This window comes from Hyperoodon ampullatus (assembly GCF_949752795.1).
Source record: "Hyperoodon ampullatus genome assembly, chromosome: 16".
Taxonomy (NCBI): domain Eukaryota; kingdom Metazoa; phylum Chordata; class Mammalia; order Artiodactyla; family Ziphiidae; genus Hyperoodon; species Hyperoodon ampullatus.
The window spans coordinates 64,638,566-64,658,041 of NC_136929.1; the positions used below are offsets into that span (position 1 = coordinate 64,638,566).

The window sequence follows — 19,476 nt, forward strand, 5'->3', positions numbered from 1 at the left end:
TATTTCTCTCATTCAACATTTTATCTACGCTGTCTTTATTTTTTATTGAAAAGAAAACAGTTGCTTCCTCTCAAGGAAAAATAAGAGTTAAAAAACCATTCTTTCTCATAAATGGTTTGCACACTAAAGAGAAACCATAAACCCAGATGATGAAAGTGTAGGCATTATGATTTTCATGTGACTTCTCATATTCAGATAAAATGTACTCAGTAATATACATGGGTCCTAAGAGAACATCGTGTTTAATCCTTTAGATTTGTGTTTTGTTTTCATTTATAGAGGATGAAATCTGTCTAATATGTTTAAAAAGTGAAATTAAAAAACAATAGAGCCATATAACCTCCTGGGATAAAAGGAGCAGCCCTGGGCTTCCCTGGTGGCGCAGTGGTTGAGAGTCCGCCTGCCGATGCAGGGGACACGGGTTCGTGCCCCGGTCCGGGAAGATCCCACATGCCGTGGAGCGGCTGGGCCCGTGAGCCGTGGCCGCTGAGCCTGCGCGTCCGGAGCCTGTGCTCCGCAACGAGAGAGGCCACAACAGTGAGAGGCCCACGTACCGCAAAAAAAAAAAAAAAAAAAAAAAAAAGGAGCAGCCCTGAGTTAGGGCTGAGTTGTGTGAACTGAGTGTTTAAAAGGTAGCTCAGGGACTTCCCTGGTGGCCCTGTGGTTAAGAATCTGCCTGCCAATGCAGGGGACACGGGTTCGAGCCCTAGTCCGGGAAGATCCCACATGCCGGGGAGCAACTAAGCCCGTGCGCCACAGCTACTGAGCCTGCGCTCTAGAGTCCGCGAGCCACAATTACTGAGCCCACGTGCCACAACTACTGAAGCCCGCGTACTTAGAGCCTGTGCTCCGCAACAAGAGAAGCCACCGCGATGAGAAGCCCGTGCACGGCAACAAAGAGTAGCCCCTGCTCGCTGCAACTGGAGAAAAACCGCACGCGGCAACGAAGACCCAACACAGCCAAAAATAAAAAAAGAAGAAGAAAAAAAGAATACAGGAGGAAAACCAGGTTAGAGCAAGGACTACTGTTGCTCTTTATTTTTTTCTTTGATTTGCTTTGATTTCTTTCAGAAGCTGAGGCACTAGGGCCATGGTTACTTGTATGCTTATATTACTTTCGCTGTTTCAAAAGAAAAAGAAGAAAAGAAATGAATTCCACACATAACTTAATTATTGGGTCTCCCATAATTATAACACAAGGGTTTAATGGAGTTTCCCTATTCACAGAAATGTCAAGGGATATCATGTTTTGAACAAGGTAATGAAGTTGTCCTCAGAGAATTAATCAAACATCTCCTGCTAACAGTTTATTTGTCCTCTCAGTATCCTGAAGTAGGTTCAGTACATAGTGCTATTAAGATGTACTGACATTTTAAAAAACTTCAAAATATGTATTCTGGGCCAATGTCAGTTAAGACATGCAAGCTAGATTCATTGGGAGGATAACGATCCCCTGGAAAGTGGGTATAAATCTCTGTACTTCTTTCAACTCTGTTGTGTAGTAGATAGTATTTTACCAGTTTACTGAGCTGGAGACCACGCACCACAGATTCACAAGTGTAAAAGCAGCATCTATACTATTTATAATTTTATTTTGTACTTAGAGGATCACCTTGCAGCACTGAGATTATGAAGGACCCTATGGTTTTGGCTTTTTAAAGCTTTCCCTGGCAGTGAGTGGGGTCCTGAAAATTATCCCTTTGAAGAAGTGTGATTCTTGAACAACAAAAAAAAGAAGAATGAGCTTCTTGTTGGCATTTTGACCAGAATTTCAGCTTTGTGGCATCCTTCCTGAGACAGTGAAACAGATTGTTTGTGAAACACCCTCAGGGAAATTGAAGCTGAGATACATTTCAGCCCTATGAAGTGTAAAGAGAAAGCTTTTTTCTCTCACAATGTCAATATTCTGACTTTCCTGACTCTTTTATTATGAAGTACTGGCTAATAAAGCTCTACCAACCATTTAATTTCTTTGCCCAGGACTGTGTTTAACTTAGGGACTGCTGACTTGTACTGTGATTTGGCTCACCGGACAGTGCAGTTGTCCTTACAATGATGAGACTGTCACAGCCCGAGGGGACATGTGACAATGCACATCAACTTCTGGGCTGCCAAATGCCATGACTCAAGTCTTTTTGATTCTTTGTGTGCCTTTCCCAGAACCTCAGGTGCCACTGGATGTCCCTTTGAAAGCACCCATTGCATGTGGAGCCTGGTTTGATCAGCTGCCATTTTTGTATCTGTTTGCCTACTTCCTTGTTGGAATCCTCTATGGATTGGGCCTGTCTTGTTCACCACAGTGTCCTTGGTGCTTTGGGGGATGCCCACTACTCAGAAGGGGGGCTACTAAGTGCTGTACGGTGCTGATGTATATACCTATGGAGTGAGGGCAGGACAAATCCTCCATCTCTTTTCCCCTGGCACAGCATCTGGTGCATTAGAGATGCTCAGCAAACATTTTAAATAAATAAATGTCTGAACATATATTATTTCAGTTGTCTGTTTCACTACGGCAGAATGAAGACCTGTGTCTTAGAGAAAGGATGCAGCGATGCTTTACGTCTCTAGAAGTGCGAAGGGAAAGTTTTATCCATAATTTTAAGTGCCTCAAATTGTTACAAATGGCCTAAAGAAAAGAGGTGGTTTTAGTTTTAGCTACATCTTATAATCTTAATATAGATTATTATTGTGATTATTTGTAGCATGATGTAGTCCACTATTTTTATCAAATGATATTACCCGTATACTTTACAGGGTAATCTTGTATCTCTTGATACAAGATAGCAGTAGCAAGTTTCTTGACATCTATTAAAAGAAGATTTAAGGCCAATGACAAAAAAAAAAAAAAAGGTATGTATATGACTTCTAAACTAGGAATAAAGGGAGAGAAAAAGAGATTCAAATGTCTGCTTCAGTAAGGCAGAACAAAACCTGCTTCTTAGGGAGATCATAAAGCCTGTCAGCCTCCCGTGAAAGGTAACATCTACCTGTGCAGAGGAAGTAAGGTATACAGAGAACAGGGAGGCCCATTCAAGATCTCTAATTCGAGAAGAACTGTTTCCGGTTGGTGACAAGTTTCTTAGGGAAGCGACCTAACAAGTTTCACATTTCTACAGTGACCAATTGACATGCCAACAGTGTCAGAAAATAGTACATACATTCCAAAATGTTTTTCTTAATTTTTCATTCTAATACAATAAAGGAGATGCTGTTGTCTATTTAGTAATGGATTTTTATGAAGTATATGTTCTCAACAACAGACCATAAGTACATAGTGCATTGTCTGGACTTACTAAATAAATACACAGACCTCTGTGATTTCACTGCAGTATTTCACAGACTTTGGCCTCTCTTTACACTATGGAGCATGCAGGTCAAGACTGTAAGTGTTCTGCTTTCAGCCAAGTTGCAGTTTTGGTTTATCGGCATTTTCTCTGTGCTTTATAATTTCAACAAAAGAATACACTAGACCTCTGTTGCTGGTGAATAATTTGGAATTTCCGATGCTATTGCTAACATTTACTAAGAGATCTTTTCTAATTATTCTATCTCTTATGAATTTTATTGTTTTTGATTATAGTATCTCTTTTAATAATTTTAAGCTTACAAACTCTGAAGTCTAGTATCTGAGAAGTTGCTTCTCAGATTTATGTGATGTTTAGCACTAACATGGAATTCACCTGTGACTGAGATCTTGAGGTTCCTATAACATGTGTAGTGGTCTGCTTCCAGGGTTTGAGTGATAATAAATCAGCAATATTTATCCTTTGATGTCTACAAGATGGTATTATATGGCCAGCGTTCACTCTCCTGTGTGGAAAAGATGGGAATCAGGCAGATAGTGTTACCATGAAAAAGACAAAACAAACACAAGACAGCATTTATCCATAAGGACTTGACAAGACAGCCCAAACCCAGTCCTTCAGAAGGGAAACCCTTCCACTGGACAACTTGCTAAATGATGTGGAAAAGCAATGCTTTTCCCTGTGCAAGTGAACTACCAGACTCTATCACGTGTTCTCTTAATGATCCTGGAGGAGCTATAATTGGTAAAATGTGAACCAAAATAATTCATGTATAAGTTAGCCTTACGTCTATAACTGCTAACATTTTAAGTATTCTAGGGTCCTCACGTCTGCATGCACAGAAAAGGATACAGTTTGTTTCATTTCTATTAGCATGCCTCATGCTATTTTTGAGTATTACAGTGTAGAATATACAGTGTAGAATATCTATTAAATATACATGCTGCCAGTACAGTATGAAGTGGGCAGCATAGCGGTTGGTGCCATGGACTCTGTGGTCAGCCTGGCTAAATGCTTCTCAACTGTTTGACCTTGAGCAGGTTACCTAACTGCTCAAAGACAATAAAACTGAAGCATAACACAACCGGCTCATAGTCTGTGTGTCTGTGTGTTAAATGAAATCATTCAAGTAAGAGGCTTAGCACACCTGTTATTGTTATCATATATAATAGTTATAATATGATAGTTATAGTTACAATAACTATATATTATACTTATTATTACATGACATATATGATATCTATGGAGCCCTGAAAAATAGAGACATGAGTTAGTTTAATACTGCAAACAGGGCTTCCCTGGTGGCGCAGTGGTTGGGAGTCTGCCTGCCAATGCAGGGGACACGGGTTCGAGCCCTGGTCTGGGAGGATCCCACATGCCGTGGAGCAACTACGCCCGTGCACCACAACTACTGAGCCTGCGCGTCTGGAGCCTGTGCTCCGCAACAAGAGAGGCCGCGATAGTGAGAGGCCCGCACACCGCGATGAAGAGTGGCCCCCGCTCGCCACAACTGGAGAAAGCCCACGCACAGAAACGAAGACCCAACACAGCCATAAATAAATGAATGAATGAATGAATAAATAAAATTAAAAAAAAAAATACTGCAAACAGTATGATCCTATTCAATATTGTAACCTTAATATCTTAGAACTACCCTAGCAGACAACATATCTGCAAGTTTACGTTCCATGTACTTGAGAGCTTATTGCTGGGTGAACTGTCCCTATGTCCTGGCACAGTTCCCTGTGCTCACTTTCTGGGGAGCCATAAGGTCATTCTTCAATGTAAGTTATACAAAACGGCGAGCTGTTCTCATAAAGAACTCTGGAGCCTTTGCCTTTTCTGGTAATAGCGGTGAATGTTTTCATGCGACTGGCAGCAGAGATTCAAGTGGCTGCTTGCCAAGCTCGTGTGTGTGCAGAAGAACAAAGCTCCGAATGCCTTTCCTGCTGTGAGCAGTATACTGTATCAACAGTTTCAAAAAGATCAGTTCACAACAGCAGAGCAGCAAGTTCCTTTAGAGCCGGTGACCATAACAGGTTGAGTCAAACGTACCCCATTGCTAAGGAACCCACTCCAGCAGCCTCGGACCCTTGCTTACTTGCCTTTATTTTAATTTGTGTCCCTGTACCCAAGCCCCACGTGGAGCCGTTCCCTATTAACAGCTGGCCTGCTGGGCTCTGAGTTCAGCCAGGTCCAGAATTAAGAAGAGAGGACTGGAGGTTGGGACCCTGTGGGTCCTCCCAAGGCCAAGCCTGGGAAGTCTCCCTTCTCTCTCCCCTCCAATTCATATTTAGTGAACGACTCACTCATTCACAATCACCAACGCTCTTTTTCTTCCTGCCCTCTCCCCTTCACGAGTTTGTTAAAAATGAATTAATCTTGGGCTTCCCTGGTGGCTCAGTGGTTGGGAGTCCTCCTGCCGATGCAGGGGACACGGGTTCGTGCCCTGGTCCGGGAAGATCCCACATGCCGCGGAGCGGCTGGGCCCGTGAGCCATGGCCGCTGAGCCTGCGCGTCTGGAGCCTGTGCTCCGCAACGGGAGAAGCCACAACAGTGAGAGGCCCGCGTACCGCAAAAAAACAAACAAACAAAAAAAGAATTAATCTTGTAATTTCGAAAGCCCTCTCCTGAAACCATTACAATTTAAAAAAAAAATGATGTGAAGTGACTCTATATCATAAAATGGTTTATGTTTAACCCAATGGAGGTACAGAACGAGGGAACTAAACCACACTATTTTAGCTTTAAGTTATTTTAAAAACCCATTTGTTTTAAAGGCCTAAAGGTGCACTTGTTACCTGACAACTCCAATAATATATTTCACTTTGTACATTTCCACAATCTTCTTGTAATATAACAAGTGACACTTAATTCCTATTTGCAACTAAGAGCCAAAACAACCTGCACATTAACATTTAGTAGAAATATATTCTAATAACCTTTCACTATTGAACTCGGCATATTTGAACAGAATGTCTCATCTTCTCTCAGCTTCCTTTCCCTAGACTGGTTCTCTCTCTTAACTTCCTGTTAATGAATGGTTCCTCCATTCCTTGAACCTGTCAAGCACACACGTTTTTAGACACATGTTTTTAAATTTCCCTCCTTACATGAGGTCCAAGTCTTAGCAGGTTTGATTCTCAGCAGTAGGTTGTTTCCTTTCCAGTCCCAACGTCCTCACCCTACAGGTCCCCACTTCCCTTTTTGGTTCCTATTCTGTTCACTTACACTGCTATCGAATTAATAACCTCCAAACATCGCTCTGATTATTGCACTCTTTTTTTTTTTTTTTTGCGGTACGCGGGCCTCTCACTGTTGTGGCCTCTCCCGCTGCGGAGCACAGGCTCCGGACACGCAGGCTCAGCGGCCATGGCTCACGGGCCCAGCCGCTCCGCGGCATGAGGGATCTTCCCGGACCGGGGCACGAACCCGTGTCCCCTGCATCGGCAGGCGGACTCTCAACAACTGCGCCACCAGGGAAGCCCTAGTTGAGCTAGTTTTTAAAGTGCTCTCATACAGATGCTATTTGGTCCTCATGAAGATTCTGTAAAATAAGAAATTCAGGTGATAATATACTCAAATGAGGAAAACAGGTACAAGGAGACAAGTGGATTGGTGAAGATTCCTTGACTAGAAAGCAGCAAAAATGCGTCCACAGCCCAGATCTCCTAACACCTAATACTGGAAGCCGGGCAGTGAGCCTTTCTCAGAAAAGGCAATGTGGCCAAATTGGATTGCCCTCTGCTCCCATGTCTTTCTCTCCCTCCTGCTTTCACGCATGCGATCTTGGAATACTTTGCCTTATTCTCCATTCACCTAAATCCTTTCCATATGTTAAAGCCTTTATCTGTTCCTCCTCTTGACTCACAGAGTGGTCGCACAATTGCTTTTAATCACACTCTGCCTTCTTCTGTCTGCTTTGTGGTGTTTCAAATTATTCCCGACATAAATTATTCTCCTTTAACCTTTTATGTACTTAGGCTTTTTTTTTTTCCCCCAATAAATTTTAAGCTTTCTGAGATCCCGGCCTCTGTCTTAAATGCCTTTATAGTCCCCACCTGTTACACTTAGTAAGTGCACAATAAATATTTGCTCTGTGTGTGGTATGTGAGATTAAATTTTTTTTAAATGCAAGACATTTCATATGTCTTCCTTTACCTTATTTTCGTTTTCAAAGGGTGTAATATCTACATCATTCAACTAGTATTCTTCCAATGTGGAAAAATGGATATAATCTTTATTATATTCAGCGAATTCTTGCAATGCCTCCCCACAGACCAGAAACTCATTAAACATCCATTAGCTGTCCCTGAATCCTTAGCATTTTCAACTACATTAGATAGTCTGTTAAGGGCTTCAGTGCATTAATATTCTGAGCAGTCAGAACCTCATTTTTCCATTTCTTGATTTTTTAATATTTTTCTAACCCAAGCATACCAAATGCAGAACGTAACTTTGTTTTGTCACGTTGTTAGTTGAACTGAGTTCGGCCATTCCTTACAAAGACTGGCCTGGCATTATTTAATTGGAGTTTACACAAATGCAAATAATAGTATTCAAGAATAAAAAGGATGGTAACCAAGCCTTTCAGCTCAGTACAAATGCATAAAACCTATTTCACCCACACACCATACCATGATGTATTTTTCTAGCACCAGAAATGCTTTCTTCTCTATGGTACTCCTGCTGTTGAGAAAGCTTTTCTGATGTCTGGAAGCTTTTGAATGGCACTGAATTGAGCTACATTTACTACAGGGCTCACCATGCTATGCTGCCTTTTACATGTCTCTGGTTTATACCTCCTAGCATGATCATTTTTCTAGGGGCGTCGAGGAAGGCAGCCACTTTAGTGAAAACCCCTGTGGGTGGGCACACAAAAGCTGAAAATGGATCCAGCTTAAGGGTTCCTTAATTAACTTCCAAAGACTGACAGCGAAGATTAGTGAAATACTGTTAGCACTGACTTGATACTCTTCCTAAGGAACAAATGCTGTAGTATTAAATTGTAACCTTTACTGAAGTAGTGAGGACTGAAGCCATTGATGTTCAGGATATCTGCACAGAATGAGACCACTGCTCTTGTGTCAGCCTGTTGTTCACGTGTAAGTCTCTTCCAAACACAGTGAAGAGTTTAGCGGTTTCTTAAAGATGTAAGACAGGTTTAATCAGGACATATTTCTGTCCTTTGAGCCCCTGCTCTACCCTCAAATAGTTAAGAGTACAGAGAAAACCTTTGGTCCCAGCTGAGATTTTCAAACGTTTGCACCTAAGAAAAGTGACTTTCCATCCAGGTGTTGGTCCTTCACTCTGCAGCCACAGACATGGTATCCTATAATTTCACTGAGGAATAATCTAGCTTTGGAGAATCAATTCCTTTTTTAAAAATTCAGACTGCTTTGAGTTACAAAGTTATAAAGGATTTGTTTCTTTTTAGTCCGGGAACATTGGTCGGTGGACTCGTCATCTGGTATGCCCATTACCACAGAAACAGAGACAGCCATCAGAGCAAAAAGTGTTGGAAAGTCATGAAGCATATTTCACTCAGATTGTGTAGCAGGCTTAAATATTTTCCTTACTCCAATTACATAAAATTTTAGTGATGGAGCAATTGGCCACCTTCAGAAACAACACCCCTCCCTTGACCAATGTTGACCTATATTTGGATTATTCTTTTCTAGATTCTATGACAATCGTATCCCTACAGTTATGTCATTAGGTATGACGTATTTTAATCCCTTTGATGAATTTCAGGATTCATTATAGCCTAGTGGAGAATCACATCAAATCTTAAATAGACCTAAATTTAGGACATATATCCAACACTTTGTGTCTGTGTGACATTAAGCAATTTTCTTAGCCTCTGTAAGTCTCATTTTTCCATCAATCAAATGGAGAAGATACCTTATTTCGAGATTTAACTGGATAAGTCATGTAAAGTCCTTTGTACGTAGTAAGTGTTCAAAGGTGACAACTGTTAGTAACTGTACCATGGCACCTGAATGAAATTGGACTTTCTCCCCATTAACCTGGGCATTCTTTCTTTCCATGATGAACGGGTGCAAGTCTGCATAGACAGTACTTTATGTGTAGCAGTATCGTTTTTGCTTATAAACTATGTACATCGTAAGATTTCAACTTCTAAAATGAAAAAAATATAGGAAAAGTTAGTAAAATATAGGTAATACAGGTAAACTCTTCATTTTACTGCTGGAAACTGAGGTTCAGAGACATTAATAAAAGTTGACCCCAAAGCTCATAAGATATGAAGTATTCCAGCAAAGATGATCACAAAGCAAATTTCTCTAAAATAAGTTTTACGTTTATCTTTCCTATTATTTAAAAAACAAGTGAAATAGTTGCATGTTGAAAAAAAAATCCCCCAAAGCTTGGAATAGCAAGAGGAATTAAGATAATGTCCTAGCTTGCTGCATGTTAGACATTACAGATTAAAAATGTTTGACAGGGCTTCCCTGGTGGCGCAGTGGTTGAGAATCTGCCTGCCAATGCAGGAGACACGGGTTCGAGCCCTGGTCCGGGAAGATCCCACATGCCGCAGAGCAATTAAGCCCGTGAGCCACAACTACTGAGCCTGTGCGTCTGGAGCTTGTGTTCCGCAGCAAGAGAGGCCGCAATAGTGAGAGGCCTGCGTACCGCGATGAAGAGTGGCCCCCGCCTGCCACAGCTAGAGAAAGCCCTCGCACAGAAACGAAGACCCAACACAGCAAAAATAAATAAATTAATTAATAAACTCCTACCCCCAACATCTTCTTTTAAAAAAAAAAATGTTTGACAGCACTTAGACCCTGAAACATGTTTGATCCTTAGATTCTTTTTAGCATTTCTTTGCTGGATTGTCCTACCCTTATACTAACTACCTTTCTCTTCACTCTTTCCCATCTCTGCTTAACATTCGTGAAATGGGTTCCTTTTAAAAAAATATGAAAATCGAGTAAAATCTGTCCATATCATAAGTCACATGAGGGCCATTTGTGCATGTCCTCTGAAGCCATCTTATCCTCTTGTATGACTTTTATTATTATCAATAGAGATAACGTGAAATTTGATGTCTCTAGTGCATAACTCTGTCTTAATCTCCAGACCTGTATCTCCATTTGCCTCCTCCATATCCAGCACTTTGAAGTCATGCAGCCTTTTCAAACTAACACATCCTAAGTGAACCCATTGTTTTGTCCCTACACCAGTTCTACTCCTGTTTTGTCTGTCTCAGTGAACGGCACCACTCTTAACCCAACTGCCCTGTTGGAAACCAAGGTATCATTCTTTGGACTTTCCTGTCCTCTAGCCTTTCACGTCCAGTCAATTGCCATGTCTTGTCCATTCTTCCTCAGCACTATCTCTTGGATGCTCCCTGGTCTCTTCATCCTCATACAACCACCCTGTTCAAGCCGCCATCCCCTAGCACCCATATTTCTCCAACAGCCTTCAGAGCAGTTCAATCTAGCCTCTGCATTTTAGCCACGGCAGAGTAATATCTCAAAAATGCAAAGCTGATTTTGTCACTCTACTTATAACCTGTTAGAGTTTCTGATTTCTATTGCAATAATAAAACACAACTTCTTTACATGGCTACCCAATCCTATCAGATTAACTCCTTGCCCAGCCAAATTCTTCTTTGTTATTCACTCCTTTGAGCTGTCAATTTGTGCTATATCCAAGCTTTCAGTTCCCTGAAACCATCACATGCGTTCAGCCTTTGCACTTGTGAACACACTTCCCTTCTCTCTTTACCAGGTTACTCTGATATTGTCCTCAAATTTCAGCTAGGAAATCATGATTTCAAAGAAGCTCTTCCTGAAAGAGAAAGATGCTCTTTCCTCAGCAGAGCGCTTACTACATTTATTTTATGCTTGCATGTTCACTTATCTGTGTACCCCCAGAGCCTGAAAAGTCCATGAGTTCAGAGCTCGTGTCCCTTTGTTGCTATTGCACTGAGAAATATGTGAGTACAGAGGTGCTTAACTCGTATTTTTAATGAATAGATGTATGAATGAGTGAAGTTTTGATTCTTAAAAAATATGTGCTGAAGAGAGGAATAAATATTTATTAAACTTCAATGTGACACTATCCAGAGATTCCATCTCTTGATTTACTCCACTAGGGGATCTTTAAAGTGGCAAGCTCCTTCTTCCAAAGCTAAATTTGTGCTGTACTTTATGAAGTTAAAATTTTACATTGTGAATTTATTGAAAGTAGAGGATACCACTGTATTTACTTATAGTTAATTGTGTACTTTCTGGTGAAGTTTTATGTTTGTGAGTCTGTTCAGTGTACATTTGCCTTGTTCCCTTCATTACAACGAAAGCTTTCTGAGGGTAGGGATTATTTATGTGCTTTGTTTTATTTTATCCTTAGAAAACTTGTGGTGCTTCCCACAATGTAAGATGTTAGTGAGACCTGAGTGATTAAAAAATAAAATAAAAAGAAGTGGAAGGGAAAGGACAAATGGGAGAAAACAGAGAGGTGTACACAGGACTTCTGATCTATTAAACGGGGGCTGGGTGATTGCTGGTAACATTCCTGACAAACTCCTGGTCCAGTGTTTGCATGGTACTCTAATGCCTTAAAATCAAAGCCTGTGGCGTCCAAATTCCCCAGTCCTCTTCTGGGGTGAAAAGCTTCTAAGAGTTTTGGCTACCCCACTCTTAATACCTCTTTAGCTGTCTACACCAGGGAACTGTAATGCTCAAATGAAACACTGATACTAATAAAGCATTTAACAAATATTATGTAGTAGTAGATATTGTACCTATGGTTCCACAAACTTGTCACCACTAGGCACTTTTTCTAGAGGCAGAGTAACAGTATGGAAAGGTCATATATGGGGCTCCGATAATACTAACTTTGCCACATACTGGCTTTGTAAATTCAAGTCAATCACTTGGCCTCTCTCAGCCTTGTCATATGTAAAAAAATGACGTCACCCTTTACTCTTGAAAAGATCTAGCAATGTACAAGTGAAAATGCCTGGCACTTAACAAATAATAGTTTCTTTCTGAACCTGTATTTTTTTCCCATGTGCATCTTGTAACAATCCATATGGAAAATTTTTTTTGCCAACAAAACAAACTGAACCAAAGTAATCATTAAATGTATTTTCTATTTTAAAATTAAAGCTCTATCTTTCTATCTATATTAATAAAAACAGAGAGATATCTAGATAACAGATAGGTGTTTAGGGTGGACTATTAATTATGTTCTGGCTGACATTCAAAATATTGGCTTTTTCTCTGAGATCAACTGAATTTAAAATAAAATTTCTGTATATTTAAATACAAAATAGAATTTCCTATTAAACCAGTCAACTAAAGCTACTGGACATTATCTAAGTTTAAGGTAGAAGTAAGACTTTCTTCAAATCTCTCTTGATAAAATCATTTCTAATTTTCATTACTTTTCAGTAAAAAAAAGACATTATTATATATTTCACAGGATTGTTAGGAGGATACTGTACAAAGGACCCAGCGCTGGGCTTGGAACAGAGTATAAGCTCACAAGACACGTTAAAGCCTTTTTAACTTAACTATCACTTAATCATCAAAGCACTTCCCGGGTAGGTAATTTTTAACTTCCTGAGTTTTCAGATTATTTCGAATGACAGTCTTCTGACTCTCCTCCAGTTTGTGAACCAAAAGATTCACCCACCGAGTTTGTTCCTCTTTTTATCTACCATGAGGAAAATTCAAGAGGGACAGAAAAATATTCAAGTCCTGGGGTCCTATCTCTCAGTTTACCGCTCTCACTTTCATTACAAGATTACTCACAGTCTTTCCTCTTGTTCTCTCTTTTCTCACAAGAAAGCACAAACTGTTTTTTGAACTGTGATGATTAAGATCCTTTTGCTCCTTTTTCTGCTCAGAAAGAGGGATTATTTTATGGTCATTAGGTTTCCCTCAGGAAGAGTAGTCCAGGATAAACCCTCCCCCTTTTTGGAAGCCTGTTGGACTCAATTTTCCATATATTTATTACCTTCCTCGTTCGTTTAATAGCCTCGTCTGATGGGTTTCTTTGTTAAACGAGTTCAGACATAGAGATTAAAGTTACAAAACAGAAGCTTTTGCAATCAAAGCAAAACAAACACACAAAAAGATAAATTGTGTATTAAAATTGCTTCAATTCTTCACCAGGAAATTTTTAAAGTTTAATCACCTAATGATAAATGGTGCTGTAAAAGAAACTGTACACAGGTGAAAACACATAGGTGTGACTTTGCCCTTTGAAAATACTAAATCATGAAAGACAAATCGATGGATGCAGCCAACTTAGAATCTTAATCGCACTATAAAATCAAGCATAAGATAAATGTGCATGTGAAAATTCTTTTGCACTCATCTTTCTGTTTAGAAGGTTGTGCCTGAGGTTGGTGCGCCTGGTAGGAGGAATAATTTGGGGGTAAATTAGTACTTACCATCGTCTTTGTCAGGGATGATTGTAACCTGAGCCCCTGGGAACTCTGATCCAATTCTCCCACCCATCGGCATGCTCAGGAGAACGTGGAATGTTTCCTTCTCCTCATACAAGGAGTCGTCAATGATAACGACCCGGCACATTTTTTCCCGCTCGTCTTTGTCAAAGCGGATAACACTGGTGTGGTCCTCGGGCCGGGATATGTAATCAGAATAGGACAGCACTGATGTTGGCACAGTTCCTCTTGCCGTTCCTGGAAACAGAGAGAATCCAAAAGGGGTTTATGTAGAACATACTACCAGGGTACCTCCAGAGACGATTATTTTCATATGCAGCATCTTCATGGTCCATCATATCTATGAACACCCCTGGAAGCTGCAGTAACTCCTCCACACTCTGCTAGCATCATGGGTCACCTTTATAATGGTCTCCAACATCTGACAAATAGTACATTTCAAGTGTTTTCTCCTCTGCTTCCTGCCAGAGGTCTTTTAAAACAACACAATAATACAGAATAATAGCTTAGTTTTCAAATGCTTACTGTGTGCAGGCAAAGTGCCAAGTGCTCTACATGCATTGCTTCTGTAATCCTCTTAACCACTCTATTGGGCTTTACACGTTTGGTAACTGAGGTTTACAGAAGTCCAACCACTTGTTCTGGGACCCAGAGCTCAAGGTTGATCCTGAAATTTGCATTTTGACTGCTATTCTTTACTGCCTGTCAACTCACATATGTTAATGAAAATTTTAATGAAAGTCTGCAGTGTCAACTGCATTTATGACCTTTTCTTTTACATTCTTAGAAAAGTCTACCTGTTTCCTAGAAAGGTATCTAGTATATTAATGAGTATTATGTATTAATTTTAATTTTGTATTGCATAAAATCACCTTTCGGAGGGTGTTTACTCAATGAGCAAAACAAATGTTTTGAAATTTGGTTGCTATGAGTTTCAGACCAGTTTGAAATTAGTTTCTTTTCCTTGGGTATGCATTTCTTTGCCTCTTTTTTGGTTGTTGTTTTTAACAATAACCCCCTTCTACTTGAGCAGGTTTGAGCGGGAGATGGGAGCTTCAACTTCTTATACCCCCAAAGGCCTTGAGTATTAAAGCAACCAAATGAATCAGAAATGTTTTCAATAAGCAGCAGAGTCCTTCCAGGTCCTCAAAGGTGCCATAGTGAAGGAAGACGTCCGTGTGCATGCTTTATTCCTATTTGAAAACTGGACTAGTAAAGTATAACCTTCGTGACATAATGTTATGCCTCCAACATGTTAAAGAGGCTTATTTATATCTTTGCGGGGACATTTCAGTTCATTCGCAAATCGAGCTACCTTGCCGCGTATAACAGATCACCATCAACTCCCGGCTCACATCTCCGCTTCTCCTGATGGGAATGAGCAGTTCACCAATGTCCTCCTCGATGGAGTATTCAGACTGGGGGATGAATACAGTTGATTCTAAGGAGAAAACACAATTGTTTTTGTCTGAGCGTCTTATGTATGACATAATCCTGTGCAAATTAATTGCTCTCATGATTGATAATTTCCCCTGGCATATTCTGTTAGAATAGCGCAGTGTGAGGGGAAGGGGGGAAGACAGGGGAGAAGAAGCAGGTATAGAGTGTGTAGGCTCCGGGCTAGTGAATTCTCAACCTAGAAATAAACCCCAACATTGCTTTTATCTCCAGTAATTGCTTTTTTTTTTCTCAATTAATAAGTGCTGCTGACACACTTCCTTTAAATCCAACTTTGTTCTCTCAGGGAAAATCACCACCTTCTGTTGGGGTAGTTGACTTTTAGACTTAGAAGAGGCCTCAGAAGTCATCTTGTCTCACCTCTGACTCTGATGAGGAAACTTGGACCCACAGAGTTGAAATTATTTGTCAAGGACTCTTACTGGTCGAGGCAGGACTACAACTCAGATCTTGTAATGTCCACTCTATTATTATTATTTTTTTACCCCAAACGTGTTCCTTTTGAATGATTAATGATTAAAAGTACATACAATGCATTATTACTCAGCCATAAAAGGAAACAAAATTGAGTTATTTGTAGTGAGGTGGATGGACCTAGAGACTGTCATACAGAGTGAAGTAAGTCAGAAAGAGAAAAACAAATACCGTATGCTAACACATATATATGGAATCTAAGAAAAAAAATGGTTCTGATGAACCTAGGGGCAGGACAGGAATAACATAGAGAATGGACTTGAGGACAAGGCGGGGTGGGGGGGAAGGGTAAGCTGGGGCTAAGTGAGAGAGTGGCATGGACATATATACACTACCAAATGTAAAATAGATAGCTAGTGGGAAGCAGCCACATAGCACAGGGAGATCAGTTCTGTTGAACAGGAACTTAAAAGAACAGAATAATGAAAACATATCTAAGTCACATGACAATGAGTGTTACAAGTTCACATCAGCATACCACGAGGTCCAAAAATTATTCTGAAGCACTATGCTAATACTTTGGTTAGAGTGAATCTCTGAGTAATCTTTGTTCATATCATTAAATGTTTTTATTTTGTGAATGTAGAAAATTTTGGAAAGTTTTCCACCACTGAAATAGTTTTACTTTGCACCACCTTTTTCCTTATCTACCTTTTTGGGGCCAAAAATGTACAGATGTGTGCTTGTCCTTTGAACAAGTGTTTAATATTTTTTTCTTTCTCTTAAGACAATGACCCATGCTGCACAGCAATAGAGTTCAAAAAGAAGAAAGCTTTGACACTCACTGAAGTTGAAGCTCTTGCATGCTTTATCATTTTGGTGGCATCAGCTGCAACTGACTATCATTTCATTAATTCTGGACCTTCTGTTTTAGCACACTCATGTCAAAATATCAGCTAGCCAGTGATCTCTTTATGTCAACATTTCCGATGGTACAAAATTTTAAAAGTAATAGTATTTGAATTTCATATAGTAGTCAGCCTATGTCATCTGAATTCTACCTCATGAAATGGGTTTGGTTCACTCAGCACACAAAAGTTTGCCTTTTCTTTGTCTCCGATAAGATCAGCGTTCTTGAGATATAAGCTCTACTTTCCTCTAGGATAGTATGTTTATTCTCTACTATATATTATATAGTATTAACCTAAACTGGTCCCGCCAAAAATGATTAGATATCATATATTTTAATCCACTAGTTCATGGCTATGTTTTGACATCATTAAAATATCAGAATGAGCCCATTTCAATCAGAAGTTTGCAGATACTTCAAGTGTACAAACTAAACAATTGAATAAAATACTTATAGGCTTCAGATAGCTATGCTAGGTATCTGTACTCAGATACTTATATTTAAGGTTGTGTTCTCCTAATAAAGTACATAAAAGTCATTTTACCGGTTAGAAATGACACACAGTAAAAAAGGAAAGGGATCTTTATATGAAATCAAAAGTTTTAGTTCTTCATATTTTCCTCTTCCCAGAAATTAAAGTGTTTTATATTAATTAATACCTATATGCTTCTAAGAGTGAGGAAAGATGGTGTAATTTCTCACGGTTAGGGAACCTAGTATACAGAAAGTTAAGAATCTTCATCCCAGGTTAGATACTTCTGTGGACACTGTGATAGCTCCCCTTATCATAACACATAGCATCTGTATTGTTAAATGTAACAATTTAGTGGAATGTAATCACCGAGTGATATGATGCTTCAGGGTCAGTGTGCCTTCTTCACTTGGGCATATATCCCTAGCTCATAGCAGAATTCCTGGCATATAGCAGATGCTCAATAAACATTTGTTGAACACACAGATACATCATGCAAGGGCTAAAGTGGTCTTGATTATTTTCCTAGAACACTTGCTTTTATTCACCTATACTCATATATTTGAGGCTTGATGTATAAAGACAAAAGATAATAGAATAAGAATAAAAGGAATTACTTTTTCTTTTTTTTTATATAGAAGAATAGGTGAAACAATGCTGCTATGGCAAAATATACTGTTTAATTATGATTTTGGATATTATTTCATTATTTCTTCATGTGAAATGACAGGTAACTGTATAACTCAGGAAAGAGAAGAGCTTTGGAGGAAATGTATGTGTGTGTGTATATATATATATATATATATATATATATATATATATATATATATATGTATATTTGTCTGTTCAAACACTGGCTCTGGCACTTATTAGCTGGGGGACTTTAGGAAAATAAATTCTTTGAGCCTCAGAGAGTTCATTTGGAAATTGATATATAAAATGTAGAGTTGTAAACATAAGGTTGGAATGAGATATAGTTGTAAAGGTCCTAATGCAGGGTCTGGCTCACAGCAGGCACTCCAGTATGGGAGAGATTGGTATGATGATTATTATCAAACCCTTTGCCTAAGGAATAATCCTTTCGGACTTCTCTGACTTGGGTTAGATGACAAAGCGAGAGAGAGGCATGGACATATATACACTACCAAGCGTAAGGTAGATAGATAGTGGGAAGCAGCCGCATAGCATAGGGAGATCAGCTGGGTGCTTTGTGACTGCCTGGAGGGGTGGGATAGGGAGGGTGGGAGGGAGGGAGACGCAAGAGGGAAGGGATATGGGAACAGATGTATATGTATAACTGATTCACTTTGTTATAAAGCAGAAACTAATAAAAAAAAAAAAGAAAAGAAAACAGGGCAGGAGGAATAACAGTGATCTGAAATTTCCTCAAAGCCCTTCTTGTCTTATGGAAATCCGCTGTCTGCTTTTGATCACAATCCAGCCTAGTGGCAGCGGATCTTTTAACAGAAGACAACTGTTACCATTCAATGGAATTTCGCAGAGGAGTGCCCATCCCCTGAAATGAAACGTAGTTTCACCCATCTCTGTCGATACTAAAAGAAAACCAAATAAAACAGCTTTCAAGTGGTTGACTTAGGCAGAGGCTAAAAGGTGGCCCAATTTCTTGGGTTCCTCATCCAGAAAAGGAGTTAAACATTTCATGCCCTTAAAAACCCCGCCCAGCTGGAACTTTCTATGGGCATATGCGAAAGATGGAGATTGTGGAATCAAAGTGAAACAAGGGAGGACAGCAAAGTGACAGAGGAGGATGAAGGAGAGGGGTGACAATCATAACAGTAGCAGGTTTCCCACGGGTGTGCACCCTGAGGCTGCAGAAACACCTGGAGGCGCAGGGGGTGTGACACAGAGAGGCTGACCTCTCTGCTCCGCAGTCTGTTCTCTGCTTATTTTAGTTTTTCTCTTTGTACCCCAGGCTTCAATTGATGAGGAAATTGAATTTATTGATTTACTTAATCAATGACTAAACCCATTTGCCTAGGAAGTTATTGATTTCCATAATCGTGGCAGAATGCTGTATTCCCTCTTTGTGCTCCAACAGCATTTTGTTGGATAGTACCAAAAGCTCCTTTTCAGTCTCCACTTTTATGCAACAAAATAAGTCTGTTCTGGACGAAAATGTGGGCTTCCGAAGCCCCATCTGATAGTTGAACTGCGCTCGGGTGGCCCCTCCCGGATGGGCAGGGGCAGGTCCCAGCATGGCTGTGAGATCTGTGTGTGGCCATTTGGGAGCTTTGGTTCCATTCTACCCATGGCCAGTCCAGGGCTGTGAGGGAGGGGGATGGGGTGCACTTGCACCAGGCTCTCACTGGCGTCTGCCCCTCGAGTCAGGCTGCACTCTTGCACAGATGATGCAGGAAAACACAACCACTGCACCAATCTTTAGAGAGGAGTCAACTTTATTGATTATAGATAGAGCCATGGTGCTCAATCAGAGAGTCACAAACATCTGGAG

At 40.1% G+C, this 19,476-nt stretch overlaps 1 protein-coding gene across 1 annotated transcript in view; it reads right to left on the minus strand.

The window, feature by feature from the left end:
* Positions 1 to 19,476, minus strand: part of FREM2 (FRAS1 related extracellular matrix 2) — a gene marked incomplete at both ends in the record, with an annotated part of 147,238 nt that overhangs the window by 52,540 nt on the left and 75,222 nt on the right. Inside the window, 2 exons of the mRNA XM_079721954.1 lie at positions 13,735 to 13,986; positions 15,065 to 15,190. Of these exons, the coding sequence (XP_079578080.1) occupies positions 13,735 to 13,986; positions 15,065 to 15,190 (378 nt within the window). The remainder of the gene's footprint in view (positions 1 to 13,734; positions 13,987 to 15,064; positions 15,191 to 19,476) is intronic.